At 40.2% G+C, this 24000-nt stretch overlaps 1 protein-coding gene across 1 annotated transcript in view; it reads left to right on the top strand.

Annotated features, from left to right (window-relative positions):
- col14a1a (collagen, type XIV, alpha 1a) overlaps positions 1-24000 on the top strand; it is a 128767-nt gene that overhangs the window by 95628 nt on the left and 9139 nt on the right. Inside the window, exons 37-45 of the mRNA XM_070834822.1 lie at positions 878-931; positions 2986-3081; positions 3699-3752; positions 12916-12969; positions 17072-17125; positions 17264-17335; positions 20027-20062; positions 21430-21496; positions 21716-21907. Of these exons, the coding sequence (XP_070690923.1) occupies positions 878-931; positions 2986-3081; positions 3699-3752; positions 12916-12969; positions 17072-17125; positions 17264-17335; positions 20027-20062; positions 21430-21496; positions 21716-21907 (679 nt within the window). The remainder of the gene's footprint in view (positions 1-877; positions 932-2985; positions 3082-3698; positions 3753-12915; positions 12970-17071; positions 17126-17263; positions 17336-20026; positions 20063-21429; positions 21497-21715; positions 21908-24000) is intronic.

Here is a 24000-nt window from a genome sequence, read left to right as displayed (position 1 = left end):
ACAGGAGCAATCAATAACACACACATATGAGCCGATGATTCACGTCTAGCTGCTTGATAAATTCATGTTAGTATAAATATAAATTCATGTTCTGTTTAAAGAGATATGCATCATTCATGCAGCGGAGTCACTCTGCAAGCTGTTTGAATAGATCTTATAAAATAGTGGGAGCTAATGAGTCCTGAGTGGCAAAGCAAACCAACCATCAGTTCAGGGGGTTTTGCCTTGTCGTTGGCATAAAGTAAGAAAAAATAAAATGAAAGTGGTATTATATAATAACATATACAAGCTGGTGTAGAAACAGGTAGAAATAAGCATTTGATGATTCCATTAGGACTGACTTCTTGCTTTTACCACATCTGTGTCTCCTCTCATATTCATCCCTCTTCTAACTCCCCTCAGGCTTAATACTGTAGGAACTACCTAGTTCGCCCCCTCATTCCCAGGAGAGACCTATTTAAGCAAACACAGGAAGAGGATGTATCACAAATGGGCCAATGGTTAGCAGATGTGTATAGTTTGTCCCTGGATAAACCTCAGGGCTAGAGGGGTCAGCCTGAGGTTTACAGCTCCAGACTTCTGCTGTTGCTCACAGATGCGGCGTAATAAAGTGCAGAGCTCAGAGGGGCAGTTTAAGGCACAGATCAGCGTTGGCTTCTGTCCATCAAATTCCATGATCCATTCATATCAAAGACCTGTGCAGTTCCAGTTTTATTACATTTTTTAAAATGAACTCCAGTTTCTTTCTTTGAAATGGAGCCTGATGGATACACACTGTTACAGAAGCGTGTTTCTTAACCATTACTCTCTTTCTACGCACGCAATTTGCAAATACTGATTATGTTCTGTGACTGTGTGTGTTTGGCCTGTGTTTCAGGGCGGCCCAGGCATAAGGGGAGCCAGAGGAGACAGAGGAGAGCCAGGAGTGACGGTTAGTAAAATACACTTAATTTCAGAGACCATTTATTTTTCATCAAAACCTTCAGCACATAATATCTTTCATGTGGTGGAGTCACATGTTCCCAACAGTAATCGGCTGGTCGACTGGCAACATTTCATTATGTGCATCAGCCATGACGAGAAATATCATGGGCAAGGTTGTAAGCACAAACTGTGTGAGCTAGCATAATTTCTATGATTTTACTGATGAATAGATTTAACCTAGAACCTTAAAAAAATATGTGTTTCTTGGATGAGTGGTCAATCAAACTGTCTGGACCCTGGAGAGCCTCATGATTTCACATTTCAGAGTTCACTTAAACTCTACATGAAGCAGTAGAGGTGGGGTCAGTTTGCAACTGGAAGTGAAAAATAAAGGGGAGCCCACAAGACTCTTGCTTGTAATACATTTTGCTCATAATTTGATCATGTTGGTCCACACCTCTACCTCCAGGGACAGAAGAAGTTAGGGATGTGAGGTAATGCCCCTCAATCACAAACAAAGAGCCTTTTCAGCAGCGGCCCACTCCATCCTCCAGACTGGATGTGAAGCACCCTTGGGCTGAAGGAAGTGGTCATTTTAGTAAAGCCTGTATCACTTTTCTGAGCTACATCATCTTTCTTTTGGCCTCAGACTTAAGGCAGGCTCTTGCCACCTCTGTCTTAAATAGAAACTCTTCCACAAATCTTGTCTATTAATGAAAGATTTACTGTAGAGTTTGCATCTGCTACAGTTTTGCTATGGCACTTTATTCCAAATTATTACAAACCATCCAGCTGTGGCAGTCAATACAAAGCCTGTCGCTGTTGGAAATTTCTCAAAACCAATACATAGTTCCCACGATTGTAATTTAAGCCTTTCTTCTTTGAAAGAAGCAGCAGGGGTCCTGCCAGTTCTGCTCAGGCACGCTGGGATGTCAATCAAGAAAATAAGGTTGTTTATCTCAACCATATGTCCCACTTTGACATTGCTGAGTGGGAGTGTATCAAGTGCAGTACACAAAGTGGCCCACCCAGAACTCAAACTTCTTGCTAGAATGAAGCAAAGACAGGGTCAAACTCATGCAAGGGTTTTTCAATACAGGCCATGCATGTTATATTTGATGGGTGTAATTATGTTAGTGTTGGAGTGAGATGTGGTTCTATGTCCTGCTGGCACACACATACTGCACAATACACACTTTCCTATTAATACATGTTTGCCAGGTCACACTTGTCTTAGCTCTGCTGCATTTGTACCTCTGAAGCTGCAGCCAAGTTTATTTGAGTAGTTGGATTATTCTTTTGTAGAGACCAATTCATCATTCTTCATTCTCACATTAATTTGGCTATATAACTTAAGTACTGACAAATGGGAACATAGTTTGTGCAGTAACAAAAATAAACATTCAAGTGATTTCAGTCATCTGTATTGGTTCATCTCTTCAAGTAGTTTGGCGCCATATTTTACTGATAATCATCACTTAGTTAAACATGACATAACAGATCTTAGCCCTCTGTTTATTTTTTTCCTCACTTGAATTCGTGCTTATCTGATCCAAAGCTTCCTCTGACTGTTTGCATGGATAAGAAAGACATGAAGCCAGTAAGCGAATGGTTGATCAGTAAAACAATAAATACAGACAGAGTGAAGATTACTTTGGCTACTGCTGCTGCTGAGCCGACAAGCTGCAAATGCTGTAAATCAGTGGCGGTTTGCAGGAATTTCTCTTTTCTGACTCCCACTGCAGGAACCCTGTCTGCAATACACATGGATCAAATGAGCCGACACACTGGTACAGCCTTATTGTAGATGGATGGACAAGTGTCGAAATCTATTTCCTTTAGTAGATCTCAGTATGGATGTTGAACAGAGTTTGTAGTTTTAACTTAATGGACATTGTATGTGTTGAATAGGCGCAGCTTTCAAAGAAATGGGCACACATCCGTTACCTCAGCGGATATAAACTTAACGCTGTTATATAATAAACAACTAAGCATTATCTAAATCTATTTTGCATAAAAATTAAAAAAAGTTACAAAATTAACCTTGTGTTGTTTTTATAGGGACCTCAAGGGCCAGTGGGAGAGATTGGCCCTCCTGGACCTTCAGGACCGCCTGGTCCTCAGGGACCAAGTGGTCTCTCTATTCAGGGACCCCCGGTAAGACATTGCTCATGTGTGTTTGTGTGTGCACTCAAATGGAGTATAATGAGATATTTTCAGGAGTGCAACACCACAGTTTGGAAATTTCCACAATTACTTGGTAATTTCAAGATTAACATACTGTAAGCATAATTTAATTCACTCTCCCTCTCAAATCAAACAACTCACTCTAATGTTTAGATGGGATCAGTTTGTGATAAAATGTTGAAAAAAGCATTTTCAGAAGCGAAACAGGTTCAAGAACAAACATCTCTGTTGTTCCCAAGCATTACTGCCACATTAGATTACAATGGAAACATAGTCATGAAGTGTGCTGTTTGCCTTTCCCCTCCCACCTGTCTTTAATAAGGCCACAAAATGTGTGCAATTAGAAACTGACATAGCATTGAGCTGTCAACCGCCTGCCACTACAAACTGACAAATGTTGACATGTGCCTCAGATAGACTTCCAGACTGTTGAAGGATCTTGTCCAAAGCACTCTGAAGCTGTTCTGGGGACTTGCTGCGGCCCAGCATCTCATTGAGATAACTGGTTTAGGTTTTTCCAGTCCTTTGGTAGCTATCAGTGTGACCACTGGTCCAGCTGAGATGTAATGACATTGTATATTTTACAGGGGTCTGCTGGGGAGAAGGGAGAAAGAGGAGAGACTGGCCCATCTGGACAAATGGTAAGACAACATTTCCTTAAAAAGTGACATAATAGTGAGACACAGAGGTGAAGTGTGTGTTGGGCTGTGTTCATCTGATTCCCAACGTCACAGAGGAGAACTCAGACGGGCCACTATTTTCCAATCTACCTGATACAGTGGGGCAAAAAAGTATTTAGTCAGCCACCAATTGTGCAAGTTCTCCCACTTAAAAAGATGAGAGAGGCCTGTAATTTTCATCATATGTATACCTCAACTATGAGAGACAAAATGAGAAAAAAAAAATCCAGAAAATCACATTGTCTGATTTTTAAAGAATTTATTTGCAAATTATGGTGGAAAATAAGTATTTGGTCAATAACAAAAGTTCATCTCAGTACTTTGTTATATACCCTTTGTTGGCAATGACAGAGGTCAAACGTTTTCTGTAAGTCTTCACAAGGTTTTCACACACTGTTGCTGGTATTTTGGCCCATTCCTCCACGCAGATCTCCTCTAGAGCAGTGATGTTTTGGGGCTGTTGCTGGGCAACACGGACTTTCAACTCCCTCCAAAGATTTTCTATGGGGTTGAGATCTGGAGACTGGCTAGGCCACTCCAGGACCTTGAAATGCTTCTTACGAAGTCATTCCTTTGTTGCCCGGGCGCTGTGTTTGTGTTTGTCATGCTGAAAGACCCAGCCACATTTCATCTTCAATGCCCTTGCTGATGGAAGGAGGTTTTCACTCAAAATCTCACGATACATGGCCCCATTCATTCTTTCCTTTACACGGATCAGTCGTCCTGGTCCCTTTGCAGAAAAACAGCCCCAAAGCATGATGTTTCCACCCCCATGCTTCACAGTAGGTATGGTGTTCTTTGGATGCAACTCAGCATTCTTTCTCCTCCAAACACGACAAGTTGAGTTTTTACCAAAAAGTTCTATTTTGGTTTCATCTGACCATATGACATTCTCCCAATCCTCTTCTGGATCATCCAAATGCTCTCTAGCAAAATTCAGATGGGCCTGGACATGTACTGGCTTAAGCAGGGGGACACGTCTGGCACTGCAGGATTTGAGTCCCTGGCGGCGTAGTGTGTTACTGATGGTAGCCTTTGTTACTTTGGTCCCAGCTCTCTGCAGGTCATTCACTAGGTCCCCCCGTGTGGTTCTGGGATTTTTGCTCACCGTTCTTGTGATCATTTTGACCCCACGGGGTGAGATCTTGCGTGGAGCCCCAGATCGAGGGAGATTATCAGTGGTCTTGTATGTCTTCCATTTTCTAATAATTGCTCCCACAGTTGATTTCTTCACACCAAGCTGCTTACCTATTGCAGATTCAGTCTTCCCAGCCTGGTGCAGGTCTACAATTTTGTTTCTGGGGTCCTTTGACAGCTCTTTGGTCTTGGCCATAGTGGAGTTTGGAGTGTGACTGTTTGAGGTTGTGGACAGGTGTCTTTTATACTAATAACCAGTTCAAACAGGTGCCATTAATACAGGTAACGAGTGGAGGACAGAGGAGCCTCTTAAAGAAGAGGTTACAGGTCTTTGAGAGCCAGAAATCTTGCTTGTTTGTACGTGACCAAATACTTATTTTACCGAGGAATTTACCAATTAATTCATTAAAAATCCTACAATGTGATTTCCTGGATTCTTTCCCCCCATTCTGTCTCTCATAGTTGAAGTGTACCTATGATAAAAATTACAGGCCTCTCTCATCTTTTTAAGTGGGAGAACAATTGGTGGCTGACTAAATACTTTTTTTCCCCACTGTATGCAGTGATTTCTCCCTCAGTTTCTCTCTTGTAAAGTTTTTGTGTACTAAAGTAACCAAGTAGTATTTGGTTATAGAAAACCCAGCCGTCTATGTGTGTGTGTGTGTGTGTGTGTGTGTGTGTGTGTGTGTGTGTGTAGGTGTGCCTATGTTTATAAATTGCTCTCCCCTGTGTGTTTGTGTGGAGAATACAAACAAGTCCTACATCCATTATTATCACTGAGGTGCCATGGCCCTAAAGGCTCACAGAAATGAGACTTGTTGCCCTATAAAGTCATATTTCTGTAACCTCAATCCATTTTTCATTATTTTCCTTGTGTTTAAACATTCAACTCTCTGCTCTAATGCCTTATATTACACCATACAATATACAGTATATATATACACATGCAGAGAGAGAGATAGGTATCATAGTTATACAGTAAAACATATATATTTGGAGACATATTCTACTTAAAAATAGTTTTCAACTCTCAAACTGTACTATAACACTATGGGTAATCTTCAAGGAAAGCAAACAAAATGTGTGCTTTCATTTCTGTTCCATTTTCACTAGTCCCTATGAAAGTAAGCTTTATGTCCATAGGCTACACTGGATTGAATGCATTTCTGTTGTTATGAGTCTGTCTGCCTTTCTACTATCAATATTTATATTGAAATCAATATGATAAAGTAATATACTATTTACGTAACACACTTAAATGTTTGATTTAAAAGTGGATTAACCAAAACAAATAACATGAATTCCACTAGAGTTAAAAGCTGAGATGGCAGTTTATTGTTTTGTTCCCATCATAATTGGATTCAGCTACTGCCTTGTGGAAATAAAAAACTGAATTACCAAGATGTTGCTTCATCAAAATGGATATTATTTAATTACAGATAACGGCTAAGGAAAAATCAGCAAATAAATTTAGCTGCCCTGGCTATCTGAACCGCTAGCTCTCGCTTGATGTAGCTGTCTAGTTGGCTGAGTCAGAGTAAGTGTCGAGTAAGAGCTGATTTCACGGAAATTATAAATTTTTTATGGCATAATGATTTTGTCTATGGGGCCACAAAGCTGTGGCTTTTTGAAAACAACTATGTAGTTACTTTATTTTGACTTTGTTAATGTTGTTAATGCTATACATCACAGTTCACAAACAAATACAGAAATGATTACACAGTATCTGCAGCACTTTTGGCTATTCTTGTTTTCCTAAAGGTGAAGGTCAATGGTAACAAAAAAAAAAAAAATCTTTATTAAATGTGCATAGTACAATGACTGTTAGAAGGAGAAGATGAGGGGCATATGGAGATAAAGGTTCAAGACATGCTGTGTTTGTGTGTGAGTGTTTTGGTGTTTATTACTATCTTAGTGAGGACCAACTTCAGTTTTAAACCTTTGTAGTGAGGACATTTCAACATTGTGAGGACATTTTGGCCAGTTCTCACCACTTCAAAGGACTCTATTAAGGTTAAGCTTTATTGTTAAGGTTAGAGTTAGTTTTAAGGTAGGGTAAGGGTTGGGGTTAGGCATTTAGTTTTTGTGATGAAACGTTTGTGATGGTTAAGGTTAAGGGCTTGGGAATGCAGTTTGCCAATTAGGGTCCTCATAAGTGTAGAAAGACGCGTACGTGTGTGTGGAGAGTGTTTTGTTGCTGTACGTGGACATGGAGCGGTGTAACGGAGTCATTGAGATGTGAATAATCATTACCAGCGTCTCTATTATTGGGCAGTGAACCAATCAGAGGTAATCCTGAATTAATTTAATGGTGTTCTACTGGGAGCACTGGACATCAGCAAGGACACAGTCAACGTTCCTGCAGCTCTGCTCCAGGAGAAGCTTTGATTTTTCAAGGAAGATTATGTCATTAATGTGTCTCTTAGGATAATACTGGGGATAACACTGGTAAGATGTTTTTAAAATACATTCCTTACAAACATAACAGCGTTTTTTTGTCCGCTTCATATATTCAAGGCCCTGCACACCCGCACAGTTGTTAGTTATTCTGATTATTTAGACCTCTGCACAGGTTGAAGTTGGGTAGCACTGTGCTGGGAATTATGTAATATCACGAAACTGAGCTCAACAATTTTTGTAAGTTGTCCCACCTCAACAGGTGTAACAAGAGAGTCAATCAAGCTCAGCCTGTACACACGCACAGACACACACACAATACACACACACACACAGACCTAATCATCATCCTATCCTCCAGATCTAATCAATCTAATTAAGGAAAACACATATGGGTGTTTATTCTGACTTTTTAGGCATGAATCTGTACCACTTTCTACACTCTTTTCATTTTGACTTGTCAAAGCAGGAAAAGCACAGGTGTAAATAGTAACATTACTGATGGCTCCATTCCTTTAAAGGTCCCATATTATGTTCTTTCACAAGTTCATACTTGTATTTGGAGGTCTCACTAGAACAGGTTTATATAGTTTAAACACATTTTTTTTCTCATAACAGACATGGCTGCTGTAGCTGTTTTCAGCCTCTTTCTGAATGCTCCATTTTAGAAGAACAGAACAATCTGTGAGCTTCAATATCTTGGAGTTGCCAGGAGCTGGTGTTAGAGAGGAAAAACAATGGGGTGGCAACGAGGTGGACTGTGGAGGTTTTCAGTGGGCTCGGACAGTCGGCCTGCTGAAGGGCTGTAGGAAGTCACATGTTCAACAGATCCCCTTATGACATTACAAGAGGAGCAAAATCTAAATGGTGGGTTTTCACACACATTTACTGCAAAATGGAGCAGGAGAAAAAAGATGGAGATGGCCGTTTTTTTCTCGTAGTTTGGCAGTTGTTGGGCACATTGGCAACACATCTTTATGTTGAAAAGACATTAAAAAGTGCATTTTGCAAAATATGGAATCTTTAAGTGTCCCAGTAAGACATATCCATGAGGGAGCATGCACAATGTCACAGCCCTAAAAAGGACATCAGCCATTATTTATGTCATTGATTTCACCTGTGTTTTTCCTGCTGTCACAAGTCCAAATATCTGCTGTGAAAAGGGTCTATTTCCACTATTTCCAAAGGTAACATTGAGGTAACATAATGTGATAATGGAAAAACAGCAGCTCACAGTGGACTAGATAACACACAAAAGTCAATTTACTATGAATGTTAAATGTCCATTATTGTGATATATTATAGTGTGAATAAATAGGGGATAAATTAGAGTTACTATTTATCTATGAGGCAGTCTTACACTTTTAAGGCCACTACTGCATGCAATTAGAGTTGGCTTACTATGTTGCAGAGTGCTGTCTGCCAGATAATTTTCCTAATTCTTCCAAATCAGTTTTACTTTCTTGGATGGCCTCCTCATTATCACCACATTTGACCATCAAAATGTCCTGTAGGGCTTAAATAAATTAAATCAAGTATACAAAAACAGATATTGTGCATATTTCCATTAAGCTTACCACTTTCTTGTGATTTCTTGGGGATGTCACAAGTAATTTGTTTCACTGAATTTACTTTTTGTGATTTCTTCAAATAGTTTGAAAGTGGAGAATGTGGGAGCCAGCAACCCTAAAAGCTTTTTCAGCTCCATCACAGTAACACACTGAGTCCTCGTAGATCCTGATGCCACGATATCTGCCCATTGCAGAGATGGTGCAGGTCTGTCCTACAAATGCTTTTGCTTTCATGAAGCTTATGAACTGGGAAAAGAACTCTAAAACAACCTTCCCTTTATAGTCTCCTGGCTGAGATGGATTTTTTTCTTTCCTTGAGAAACTCCAGTAAGATTTGAAGTGAGCAGAAACCCTTTATCCAGGTGCATCAGCTAGCGTTGTCCATCGCTGCGTTGTCTGAGGACCATAACAGATTAAATAAGACAATGGATTCCATTATGGCTCCAAGCCCAGATATACTAGAGGATGCTACACAGCAGAGGTGCTAACCAATCTGACTTTCTGTCCTGTAATGGATTTTTGAACATCCAAATAGATTTTTAGGAAATAAAAAATGTATGTTTTTATATTTCAGACAGTGTTCATGTCTGTTATTAAAGCTTCCTGTTTTCTGTTATCTTTATAAGTCCCATTGACAGCCATTTTTTTTCTGCCCACTGGATACTGGGACAAGCAAGGGAACAGCGATCTGTTGAGGGATGAGATACTTCAGATAAACTCATTTTAAATTCATCATAACTAGATTTAGCCACAGTCGAGCTCTCCATGTGGAGCTGACGGTGGAAAAGTTTTGATTTTGAGAGACAGCTCCCACAGACGGCATGAAGCAGCGCTATTATTTTCTTTTTCCACACCAGAGCACAACTTGTTACAGTCACTGCTCCCGTCCGCCAATCACAGATGATGTCAAACTGATAGATCAATCTGCCTCCAGAGCACACTGTGTCGTGATGGGATGGTCACTTTCTAATGGTTTCCTTGAACAACTGCCGATGTTCATACTTCAGGATGGTGGGCACCCTCTTTATCTTTATTAATGTTTAAGAGTAGCTTTAGTGTTGGGTTGTAATGCTGATTAATTATGTAGAGAGTCAGTTTTGTGTCAACAGGGTCTTAATTAAAGGACTATATTTTACAATGATGCTGATAATGACGATACTGTTTACTGTATTGGACAGGTGTTTATTTTTGAGCTGATACAGAGGCAGCTGTAAAGACAATTTGTTGTTATGCTGATGCTGATAATCGTGCTTGATGATTGTAGTTCTTAAGGGATTTTGATCTATTTGTATTTACTGTTATGGTTCATGAAATTGCTTGAATCAGTTATTTTGTTGAGAGTTTTGTGACTAGAGTTCAGTCACTGATCAGAAGTCACATTCTGAATATCTACCAAAATTTTTGCCACATTTATTTCATTTTCAACACAGTTTGCCTAAGAAAGGAAGAAGCAGTGACCTAGTGAAAAACTAGTCTCTGAACCAGCTCACCCAGAGCTGCAATACTTCCTGATGCAGCACTATCTAGCTCCCTCTCTCTCTGCATAGTCCTATTAATAAAAGCTGGCAGTGCTGCCCTGTGCCGCACCATGTTACTGGGTAATAATGTGTTTTGTCAGAGAGAGGAATATGAATGGGCGTGTGTATGTGTGCGTGCGTGTGCATGTGTGTGTGGCTCAGTGGGGGAATATTGTAGCTTCCAGGGCCCTGTTGTAATATATGAGGGACCACAGAGAATATCACAACTCTAAAACATCAATTACTCTCTCTCTCTTTTCCTTTTCCTGTTTCCTCCTCTCTCTCTCTCTCTCTCTCTCTCTCTCTCTCTCTCTCTCTCTCTCAGTTTCTCCTTTCTCCGTCTCTCGGTGCAGTAAATGCAATGTAACCTTGTCATCAGTGTCCCCTCCACCTTAGTTTCAATTTGACAATGAAAAATGCAGCTGCATTGAACAGCAAGAGTGTTTTTTCCTTCATATTTATCCATCTTTCTCACTGTCATGCTTATCAGTGTGTGTGTGTTATCAAGTAATAACATTTATCTTCTCTGTAGATTTATATAGCTGCCCCTCTTTCACTTAGTCTGTTGAGCACTACCAAACTCACCGCTGTAGGTTTTTATTTATGTGTGTGTGTGTGTGTGAGTGTTGCTCTGCAGCAAAGGAATCCCAAGGCTAATGTGTTGAATCAGAATCACTTGTTTTCTTGGATCCTGATCACTCATATCTTTGGCCTTCTCCTTATTATTCTCAAATCCTGATTGAGAGGCTCAGATAGCTGTGTGTGTGTCTATGTTTGTGTGTGTTTGTGTGTTTCTTTCTTGTGTACTTGTATCCTGGCATACAATTGCACAGCAAAAACCAGGGACGCTTAAACTTGCTAATTTAGCATTTTGTAAGCAGTATATCAACACTAAAATAATAACACACCATAATGTAGCTGCCAGCAGATATAAGAATATTTTTACCTAAAAAGATGTTTATTAATGTATTTGCCAATAAACTTCTATTCTAACTTCTATTAACAGTTCATAAGTTACTGATGATGAATGACGTGGCACCAAAATATGTTGGGGTTTGCACCATTTCTCAGGCAGTTAATTATCAGAAATAATTAATAATTATCAAAGATAATTAATTCTTATATTGATTAATGGCAAGTCCACCTCAATTGGGGCACCACCTCAAGTTAGAGGTGCTTCACAGGAGGGGTCTAACCCTTGTATGGTGTTCCGGTCTGTGGGACCCGTTTTCATTTTTTTATCAAGAGCAAAATGATACGATTAATTATTTTTTCAAACTCAGACTCATTGGCCTTGGCTCATATTGATGAGTCTGAGTTTGAAAAAATGATTAATTGTATAATTTTTCTTTTGATAAAGAACATGAAAGCGTATGAAATCGGGTCCACAAACCCGAACACCATACAAGGGTTAAGTTGTTGTTGAGTTGTTTTAGTTGACTAGTAACTTGACTTTGTTTGCATTTAAGCTCTAAATAGAGCTAGTGTGGGGGTTAAAATATAGTATTACATATATGATATGCAGTTTATATATTTTTCTTTATTTAAAAAAGTGAAAGTGAGTGCAGTGAGAATATTTGAGTACTCTATAAATGCATAAAATTTTTTATAAAATTCTTGAAACAAATTAAAAATGTCTTCCACCTCCAGCTGCACCGGATTAGTTCCCTGCTCTTCGTGTGTGTGTGTGTTGTAGGTACATGTGTGGAAGCGGCAGGAGAGATATTATTGCCGATGTCTGGGGAGAATGCACATCAGCCAACATCTAAACAACAGCACATCGTTAATCATACGCGGCCTGTCCTCTACGACCCCATCCTGTAATTTGTTGAACTTTTAACAGTGTTAACTGTCCTGTTTTATGAGCTCTCCACTAATACTGAAGTGCAGAGATAAATCACCTCAACACTTAATCCATGACTGTATTTTAGAATTGGCTCTGTGCATTGACCCACAGAGAGGTGGATGAAGGGGAAATGGGGCAGGAGATGGAGCAGCAGGGTGGCCTGCTGCTACAGAGACTGTCCTCTACCCTGAGGGTGGGAGGTTGGCTCTTTCTGCAAATCAAATTTATGTCTACTGCCGTCGAAGCATCGTTGAGCAAGACAGCAATCCCTTACCTGTTCTGACCTTTGGCTGAATCCGTAGATGCATTTTGAGTATTAAGAGAATAAGGACATTCTTTGTTATGCAGCATGTAAAATTTTAGATGCCAAATGCCTTCAAATATGATGCCAGATGGTTCTGGACTGAGATGAATAAATGAGGGAAAACCACAAGTAAAAAAAAAATGTATCTTAAGGAATCTCATCTTGTAATGACTGAGAGTAACATTAATGTCTTTTTAACTCATCGCAGAAACAAATCACAAAAAGTTCACAAAACAGCTGCTTTTATTCATTGTATATCTGAACAAAATGTCCATTGACATGCCGAAGTGTCTGTGAGCCACTGTCGGAGTTGTGATAGTGCTTCAAACCTGCTTGTTTGTGTTTTGTCTAGGGTGTTCCTGGAAGCCCGGGCTCCCCTGGTAGAGACGGCCCCCCAGGAGCAAGGGTGAGATAATACACTGACATTACCTCTACTGTTTACTGTTCCACAGTGTGTCTTTGGGGATATACTGTGTGTTATTTTATGACTTCTGTTTCAAGACAGTATCTATGACTTGCACTATATGTAGATGGGGATATTGTATAAGGAGATGTAGACAGTTGAGTTCAATGGGGTATAAAATTACAATCCTGAAAGGGGTTGTTTTGGTGTAAGTGAAAATCATACAAAGGGCAAAGCTGAATGGTATACATGTAAATATGAAATGATATAATAACAATAGTATATCTTTCTGCTGACATTATCATTGCTGGTTTAACGGGTTGCTCTAATATATTAAAACGACCATTAGGAAATGGTTTTGAGAAGACCTGTGGGCATAGCAATACACAACAACATAGAGATTTTGGAAATGTTTCTATCTTCTATCTGTGTTTTTTCACTGCTTGGCAGTTGTTCGTTGTGTGGTATGTTACATTTGTTTGATGTTGCTACTCCCTCTATCAATAATTCTTCAAAACTCACTCAGCAATTTGCGAAGCCCTTTTTACATTTTTTCCAGATACTAAACACACATGGAGGAGGAGAGCTAACAAGGAGATGTATTAAGTTGATTAAATGATAGAGGATGTGTAACACATAAACAGTACATAGTTAACAGTTTCAAGTTTGAAAAAGATAGGTGATATTTTAGATATATGCTTCTATGCTCTGGTGAACATTATTTGTGATACTTTTGCAGCTGTGTAGCATATGTCCAGCTGTGTTTGTCTGCTTGATTTTATGTGTCTTCATAAAACCATACAAGTCTTCTCCCAGTTGAGTGAAGAGTATAGGTCGGCCAGCTTTTCAACACAACATTTACAATAGATGGGATCCCATTCATGAAGCCTGTTCGATACCAGGTGGCTGTCGCTCATGCTGACTGACGAACCTCAAAATACTGACCTCACAATACCCAACTGAGCTGTAAATACTAGAACAGCAACGCAGCCAAAGTGTAACGTGTCAGCAAGCAGAAGGAAGAGGTTTTATCCAAATATGTAATATGATAACAGGAGATCTGTCCTGGCCCGGCTCCTGGCAAGGTGAAAGACTCCACACATAATCCATTTGCTGTCTGTCTGCTGGCTGACAGGAGTCCACGCACTCAGTGGGGTGGTTTTCAGGCTTGTCATGTGGTGAACGCATGTATGTTGGCTGGAGCTTCCTCTCACAGTTTCTGATAGGTTTGGTGCTCAGGAACTTTTAGTAATAAAAAAAAACCCACTGTTTTTGGGTTAATTAAACAATAACAACTAACTTCTCAAGGCAGCAGGATTCACAAGTTCAAAGTTATGTGTTTGTGGACGAGCAGTTCAGCAGTTCGGACCAACCAGTCTAAGCTACAGGGGGGGTTTAGGTGTGAGCTGTAAAATTTAAAGAAGAAACACTTTACAGCTTGATTCTTTTATGACTCAATTTACAAAGTCCTGTTTAGCAGGTTGCTGAATCCAGTCCTACTCATATGTTAGAAGTACCAGCCCACACTGTAACACACCCACGCTCACAGAATTCAGTGCATGTTTACTGATGTAATTGTTAATGAGTGTAATCATGTCGTTTTACTAATCAGAGAGTAATTTTAGCTGCTGTTAGTTGCAATGACACCCCCTTTGCAACACTGATCATGAAAGGCTCCTACATCTGTATTTCATCAAGATGCTCCAGACCTGTTGTGTATTTTATATTTCTTAGTGTTGTAGAAACTACTATAAAGGAAATTCCACCATGGGTATGTTTTCCACAAAGAGCTAATTGTAATTTAGTTTCCATACATGACAGGAAACATGTCAAATCATTACTTTTTCTGTTGCAGAGTAACCGCAGCATCACACTGATGCTTCCAGCAGCGCTCAGGCTGAATTCATCCTAAATGTTTTTGTTATTCAGGGGAGAAGGGGACGCAGTGACCACTGATAAGAATCAATTCACAAGAGGTTATCAACAACAATTTCTGCTATCACTATTCATTTGACAGCGATATAGATATTAGATATGGGGGTAGGGGGGTTATCCCAGCAACTAGACTGTATCATCCAGTGTTTGCGAAGCAGAGCGGTGAAAGCAGATAGCCTTTTGTTGATTACAGTGAAACATATTGGCATCGCACTAGTCCACTGGGCATACACACAAACTTTTTGTGAGGTGCATAAAAGTTTCAGAAAAAACAAGGGCTTAGTGTAAAAAAAAAAAAAGAAAAGTCTGGCCAAGACTGTACTGCAGCAGCCAGTTCGATCAATTGTTACAACAGTAACAGTGTTTCCTGGCCACTTTATTTGTCCGTCTCACAGTGAAATCAGATCAAATAAAGCTATAAATCTTGATGTTGTCATTGATGCTTACATTGGAGAACTTTTAAAATGTTTCCAACTCAGGACTAAACTGAGTAGATCTAGCTTTTTCTCCAAAATATAAGCTCATAAAAACATCGTTGTAACAACGTCGTATAGAGACCCAAAATGTCCATCATTTTTGCTTACAACTTTATTGTGATATATGACTTGCAAATTATTCAACACTTAGAAGGCATGGTTCTCATCAAAATTTTACATGGGCGTCCAAGCTCACCTCATGGCCCTCTGCCAAGAGAGCTTGAATAAAAAAAAAAAGTCGATCTCGTTAATCGAGGTTACAGAGAAAGAGCCTGCACTTTATTTGTGTGTATTTCAGCATGCATACAAAAATCTGAATTAGATTAGCCTCAGCCCAGTTTGTTAGACTATAGGTCAGACTGTAAACCCGTTGCTGCTCGGCTGTTAAAATATTGCCACACTGATACATTTTCATGAGCCTGACTCCTGTGACAGAAGGCAGGAGGCTAAATTTCCTATTTGAACCTCACATAGAAAGTTTGATAATGTCTAGATTGTAATATAGCCAATATTGGGAGTGTTTATAGTGTGACACCAGGCTGACTCTCATCCCAGTGTCACATCTAATGCTTATCTGCTTCACTTTGGGACATTTTGTAGCTTTTTTTGTCTCATGATGTTGATTCTTCTTGTTCCAGATTCGCTTATGTTTGGTTTGAAATTATTTCAGAATAAAAAAGTATGCGACATAGTGAGACTTGGACTATTGAGAGGAACTAAGGCCTCCTCCAGAGTACCATTAGTGGGTTTACCAGGGCGAGTGTTCACTGTGTTTTGTTTCCTGATGTCACACACTGCCTCAGTGTGTCAGAGAAGCTCATGCATATGTTACTGTTTAATACATGCAGATTCTGTTGTGCAGTCAACAAGTTTATTTAGAAGGTAAAGATCCCTGTGAGACTTTAAATGAGCTTGTCGCTTGTTGTTGGGAGCACTTTGAAAGCAACACCACGGGGGCAATTTCCTCCTCTAAGATGTGTTTTCCCTCTTTGTCTCATCAATTGGATTAGAACTCCACCCTTATTCAGGGTAAACTGAGTACCACATACGGAGAGTGTCCATGTTGAAAGGGCATCAGCCTCAGTGTGTGACCACAAAGTAACTTCAGACATCCAGACTAGAATGAGAGGATTAGCTGAACCTCAGGACAGTCTGTCCAAAATGTGTATTAATAGCACTGCATTTGTTCAATTTGAATGACTCATAAATATTAAGATACAGGAAAAGCGTCATCATGCTATTATATATCGTGTTATTATATGCTCTTCATTAACAAAAACAGTAGGTATGAATGTGCCTCAGTTTCATATTCACGCGGTCTCTTCAAACCACAGCATCATGGAGAAGACATTAAATGGTGAATGGTTTTTAAACACCTTAACGCATCTAAAATACAGATTGTGTAAAACCAGGAAGAATGCACCTGAGTTTTCTGCAATCTGTCTAAAAGTAAAACCAAATAAAGGTTTGATTGGAAACAGTTGTCGGACTTTGCCAATGAGCTTGGTTTCCATCAGCAGCATGTATGTTAATTGTATTAGAAAATAACACTATTACTGTCGGTTTAGTCTGGAGACTTGCAGGAAATTCCTCAGGCCATTTAGAAAAGGGTTTGTGCAAAACAAGTTCAACCTACAATTATGAAAGTGCACCTAATACTTAATATACTGAGCGTATTCATCTGCCACTCTCAGGGTCTGCCGGGTAATAATGGACCACAAGGACGACAAGGTCCTCCTGGACCTGTTGTAAGTCTTGTTTTATTATTCTCTGCATCATTTTGTCTGTCACATCAGCCTGATACATGGGCTTACTGTCCCTCTGCCTCCTGTCATCTTCCTTCTTCTTGTCCCTCTCTTTTCTCTTAACGCCTGTCTGTCTCTCAGGGAGCACCGGGGGCACCAGGAGCTCCAGGACCTGGTGGGTCTGCAGGGTCCCAAGGAGATCAAGGTGTTCCTGTGAGTGTGTTTGCTGGGAAATCATTTTGTTTAGTTTCTGTGTTGCTATGACGTGACCCGAACCTCATTAACAACAACAACAATAACACAGTATCACAGATTTGCTCGAATATAAATAACACTGTAGTTTGGCTGCACAGCTGACAAGTAGTTCACGCTTCGCAGCTTGTTTGTTTTTCTACTTTTTGGCCTGTTCCACTTTCTGATTTCCCTCCTCCAAAGTGGAACCAGCCTGTTAGTGTTGGACACAGTCCCTAACAGCAAATGTATCATTTAGCCCTAAATTAGTATTATTTATTAGGCTTATCTTTTTAGAACATCCAAAAGACAAATCCTGGTACACATATTTCATAAGGTCAATTTTTAAAGGAATGATGAATAGCACATAGTAATTTTTTGTTAAGCAGTACACAAGAAGAAGAAGGATGTGCAAGTGACACAACACAAGCAGAGAAACGGATGTGGAGGAGAAGATGTTTGGTTCCAAACTTTGTGTAATGCTAACAGGAACAGATGATACTGTGATGTTGGTGACAGCTAATCTAGTCTCGGGTCAGCTCAGCAGGCCAGCAGCAAAGTTTGGCTCAGAGAGGGAGAGCTATAAATCACTTACCGACACCCTCTCCCCCTCACACACACACACATATATAAAAAAAAAAAAACACATGAGAGATCTCATCTGCCTCATCTCTCTCACGTAGAACACCCAGATACCCCATATGAATGTGCGTGGATGCAGCAAACACACACAAATGGAGACAAAAAATAAAATCAGATCTCACTTCCCTGAGCCATAATCTCTTAAACATCTTTAACTTTAAGTTTCAAACTTCACCTCAGCATTAAATTGCTGATTCAGTCCCTGTTCTGCCCCCTGCAACCCTCCGCCAGGTTTCTGCTGCAAGAGAATATTTTTCTTCTTTATCTGAAATAGCAGCCATTTAAATCTGCAGGGAACTTCAGCATTTTGCTTCATCATTACGTGACTGACCTTAAGACACAGAAACCTGGAGGAACTCAGCCCTCCCGGTTTTGTTGAGGTGGACACAAAAGTGCCACACACCTGTCCCACTGCGCTGAGAAATTTGCTGAAGGACAGTGGATTTATACCATCAAAGACAAGACAGAGTGCAGAGCAGCAGGACTTAAATCATCGCCTCCAGTTTCTCGAGCTTACGTCCTGGTGTCTAATGTGAAACCAAAAACTGTTTTAGGAATGATGTGATTCATCTGGGAATGTTATGCTCTACCTATCAAGATAAATATTCATAAAACTTAATAATATGGAACAGAAGAAAACATTTTATTTCTTTGCTTTGAATAGTTTTATGAGGATCTCTGGTCAACTGGTCCAAGTTGTCAAAGTCTTGAGGAGGCTGCAGTGACAGGTGTTGTTTGTTTGTGACAAAATCCACTTTCTTCAGGCATTTGGAGTGGTGATTACATTTAAACGGGTTGCCGTAGCACTTGACGTCCTGAGTGTGTGTCTGACCTGGAGAAAATACTGCTTCTGAATGTGGTTTCCAGTGACTCCAACCACCTGAGGGTTCTTTAATTTATCTTGCTTGACTTGGTAACAAGCTGCCTTAGGTTTGCCAGTTACAGAAGAAAAAAAGCAACAATCTTCTTGTGATTGTTTTATCAGTCCACACTGAAGTACTGTCTAAGAGGAAATAAACGAACTTCCCTCTGAGGATCAATTGTAAAACATTCTGAGTGAAAAAACATCGACTCCATACCGGCACTATGGTTAGATAGCTTTGATAAAATAATAAAAGAAATCAGATTTTTATGAGAGATACTCGTGTCTTTTTTAAGCTTCGAGGCTTACTTGGCTCCCACACAGTTTGATTTGGTTTTCCCATGTCACCTTGATAAGGCAGCAGACATTTATATGTCCAGGAAGACTCAGGAGATCCAGACAGACACACAAAGGAGGTCCAGGAGAAAACTTTTATTGTGGAGACGTGCACCCCTGTGTTAAATGTTGGCACAGGCTTTCTGTCATCTGCAATATAATATGCATATTATATGCCAGGCCTGCGCACAAATTCTCTCTACCCGTCCTTATCCACCAACACACTCACGTACAAACACAGCCAGTCAGTCTTTGGTCAAGGACATGTTTCCCCCAAGATAAACAAACCTTTATTCAAAGGCTGTAACAGCATCAAGCTGATATTTATCATATCAGCACATGGTTCTCTGGCCAGGAAATATTTGTCTTTTATTTGCCTCTGGATTACAATGCGTTACACTGTGATATGCATTTCACGGGCTTTATGTGCTTGGCTGGTTTGTGCCTGTGTGTGGTGTGATCAGATATGCATCTGTGTGCTTTACAGTGTTGGCAGTAGCACAAAGTGAGTCTGTCCAAGGCACAGAAATTGCTCTGCGTTTGTGGGCACACGAGCTCTGTGGCTTGTGTGAGTGTGTTGTCTTTAGGACACAAAGAACCTGGACACACTGTCAAAATTTAAATGCGTTTAGTTATACCAGCTGTTCAGTGAAGAAAAAGTGTGTGTGTGTGTGTGTGTGTGTGTCTGTGATGAAGAGGCACAAAGAAAAGAGGGATGGAGAGTAATGGGGTGGGGACATTAAAAGAGAGAGAAAAAGGGAGATGAGCATGGCTATTTCTGAATACACATCGTAGTCAAATGTTTATTCTCCTTCTGTGCTTTTATGTTCCAGGGTCCTGCTGGTACCAAAGGCGATAAGGGAGAAAGAGTAAGTCATTCCACTCACCCACTTCAACCACTGTTTAGAACAAATCAGGTTTTACTGCGCCATTTTGCAGTAGAAATATGCTGAAGTAAAACTCAGACCATTATTCACTTACGCTTCACAGCCTTGTTTTAAAGACACTGAATCACTCTCCAGCACACATTCAGTTTCACATTTGTCTTTTGCGCAAACATTCGCTTTTTTTTTTTCTTCTCTCTTTCACTCCCTCAACCTCGTTTAGAGAAGACCAAATCAAATCCGTGTTCATAGCTCAAATTTGCAGGAGAGCAGGGTCTGTATTTTTGCTGACACAGTAGCCGGGCCATCACTGCCGAGGGCTTGAGAGACACGCAATTTGCCAACTTGAATCGAACCTGTAATTCCTGTTTCTGCCCCATTTTATCAACTGTTGGGGACATTTGTACCTGGCTGCAGTTAATTTTCTTTGGAAGACTTGACATGAAAGTCTTTAAAAAAAAACATGACAGGATTTTCTCCTCGGTGTTGTGCTTTTTGTGGCGTGGCCCAGGCGTGAATAAAGCTGGTTTGAATCTGGTTAGTATCATGTAGTGTGTGTCTACCCTTAAACTCTTTTCACAGTCCCACAGGGATTTCTGCAGTCTGAACAGTGGAAAAGTAAACATTTACCACAAAGCTTTTTTCCTGATATATTTTTGCTGTGTGCACAGCAATAGATGTCACATCAAATTATTCACAGGCGTCAGTTCTTCTTCTTCTTTCACCTCCCGTTTTTAAGTTTTTAAGTTGCAAGCCATAACTGAGATAACCGTGATGATATCACCATGAAATCATCTGGGTTATTTGGAAAGCTCCTCCACAGAACATGATACAACTGTTTTCATGAGCTGTGCAGTGCTCCTCATGATGAGTTAACTAAAATGTTGTGTGTTTTTCCCTTTTAATGTGGGAAATCTAGCATTTATAATTGAAGTCAGTTAATGTCACGAAGGTGCAAAGTTATCAACTCAAATCCAGCTCTAGTTTCAGGTCACTTGAAGCTCAATTGAATATTAAAAGTTAGGCTATTAATACATCAAATTGAGTCTCCAATAAAAATGTGACTGCTTATTCTAGCTATGAGCTGCAATAAAAGCAAAGGGCTGATTTTAATATTTCTTATTCTGTACAGTATCGGCTCAGTGGAAAGTTATGTCCACATATTTTACATGGTTACAGTTTAAAACACTCACTCACTCATTAAAACACTCACTAAACACCCACCCATTAATTTATCAACCACTGGTCTGGGCGTTTATGTCTCTGTGGCTGCTCAGATATAAAAGTTGTGTATCAGTCAACTGTGTGGTTGAGTAATATCAGACTGTAAGAGCTCTGTGTTTGTTCTACAGGGCGATGTGCAATCCCAAGCTGCTGTTCGTGCCATCGCACGGCAAGTGTGTGAACAGCTCATCCAGAGTGAGTAATCACTATTCACACATTAAGACAAGTTTCTTTGCTGAAATTGTGTCGTCTGACCACTTGTGACTTCTTTTGTCTTTTACTCTATTTTCCTCTGTTTGATTTGTGGTAAAATGCCACAATAAAGAAACAAAAACAGCTTTTTAACAAATTTCAAGATGTCACAAAGCTCTCGCTGAACCATTTCAAACCATTCTCCTCCTCTTCGTCTTGTAGGCCACTTGTCGCGGTATAATTCCATACTGAACCAGATCCCCGTCCAGTCATCTGTGTCAGTCCGAACAGTACCTGGACCGCCTGGAGAGCCGGGAAGGAGAGGCCCCCCAGGACCTCCTGGAGAGCAAGGCCCGTCCGGCAGGCCAGGCTTCCCTGGTGCCAACGGCCAGAGCGGACAACCAGGAGAGAGAGGTGAGAGAGGAAGATGTAAAGACAGGTTGCACAAAATACCTCAAGAGACGAACAGACAGATAGACAGACAGAGGAAAATACACCTGACAAATTCTAAACATACATATCTTATTCTCTCTAAAATGTCCAGTCTGATCACCATCCATCGTCAGTCCTCCACTGTTTGGGTTGTGTCTAGACTCTCTCAGACTTAATAAGCGCCAGAAAGAGTGAAGAAACATTTGAGTGTTTATTAGATCGCCCTTGCTGCAGTGAGCAGGTGATGGTCCAAACTGGAAAATAAGATGACAAATAAAATGCGGAAAAAATACAGTATGCAGAATAGAAAAGTGTGCTGTATGGCTTAGAAAAACGCTGGCTATGGATTTTTCTTTTATTTGTTGTTTTTCGAGGCATTTTATGACATCAAAGTCTGTTTACAGGTCTTGGGGAGGACTACTGCATATGTGGGGAAAAAGTTGTAGCTTTTAAGCCTTTTGTGTCTCCAGAGGGAGCTGTCTGAAATCTGAAAAATTGCATTTGATTGCTTTGCAATTGAAGTGATGTCACTTCAGTCTGAAGTGAAAATGAAAAAAATCTGGAGGTGTGGAGTTAGAAGGAAGTGGTGTCACATTAGCCGCCACTAGTGCCGCCTTCAAATATGACTTGTGAGCTTGTGATAACGACATTGTGTAACACGATATGCTGGACGTTTGGGTGGTCACATTGTGAGAACACCGTTGCTAGGCAACGCTGCTAGGCTCCTTGCTGTCGTCGTTTATCGCCAGCGAGGCAAACTATTTAGCTAGGCAGTGAGCAAATGACGTAATGTTAATGCAGGAAATGTGAAGCTGTTGGGAATGTCAACATTTTCCTCAGACCTGAAATTACTAACGACAGCTCTATTCAACTAAAATTACAACATATGAACTTATCTACCACTGAATAATTAACTTCCATGACCTCCACCATCTCTACGAATACCACATGAGGGGTCCATTCATATGGACTCGGATAAAAAAAAAAAGTTAATATAGTTACAGCTGTTATTATTATTGTCATTAGTAATAACGGTAACGGCACATTGACCATACACTTAACTCCATGCATTCACCTCTTCAAGATCAATAAACACGGATTTCACAGCCTCTCATAAAAACACGTTTTACCCACAAATACTTTCACCACACCTAACCTAAGGTAATATCTAATCGCTATGAATACTGCAAAGGCTTTCTTATTCTTGTTATGTCACTGTTTTTTTTTTTTGCTACATTATTTCACCAATTAAAAGAAAAAAGATAATATCTGTGGTTGTGCGGCATCAACTTTGATCCTTTTTAAAAACTGTCAAACAGGAGTGCTATCAGTGTGCTACTCACAAACTTAAAATGACTTCCAGTATTATCTGTAGAATTATTTATATCTAAAGTGGAATAAAATAAGGTCTTCAAAAACAAATATTTTTAGTATATATCTCTTAAAACGTAACAATATACATGGATGTAATGTAACGTAACATGAAGTTTAAAAAAAATAGATTTCTGCCCAATAAGAAAAAATGTCTTTTGCAAAAAAGTAGATAAAGCAGCGTTTTGGCAGATGTCATAATGTTGTCTTCACTTCCATCTCTGCTCAATTACCTTATCAGCAGTGGCTAGGGGCTTTTACTGTGAAAAGAACAGAAAAGACACTGAAAGATGAAACCAGAGAGTCTCCGTAGCTCCAGTTGAAGCTTCAACCTGCCTGCTTGTATGCTGCTCTCCGTCTGGTCTGGCCCACTGTCTGACTCACACTGAGGGTGAGAGTTCCCGTGAGGCTCAGTCCAGGCCAGAAGACAGGATCTCCAGTATCCATGAGGTCATTCGTCTGCCACGAGCCCTTAGAGCAGAAACAGCCTTTATGAGGCCTCGTCTTCACCACTTAAACACGCAACCCTCTCTGAAGAACCACACACAGAATGAGCTGTGCACACACACAGGGTTAAGAAAGCTGAGAGCAGGAAATGTCCAGCATGGTTACCTCCTCTGCTGTGGTTCAGACCTTCGATTCTCCCCAATAACATTTATGATCTGCAGCCACTGGTTCACCACACACACACACACACGTAATGA

This window comes from Pempheris klunzingeri, chromosome 8 (genome assembly GCF_042242105.1).
Source record: "Pempheris klunzingeri isolate RE-2024b chromosome 8, fPemKlu1.hap1, whole genome shotgun sequence".
NCBI classification, from domain to species: Eukaryota; Metazoa; Chordata; class Actinopteri; order Acropomatiformes; family Pempheridae; genus Pempheris; species Pempheris klunzingeri.
Note: the sequence above shows the minus strand (reverse complement) of the source record. Positions and strands in the feature narration are given on the sequence as shown.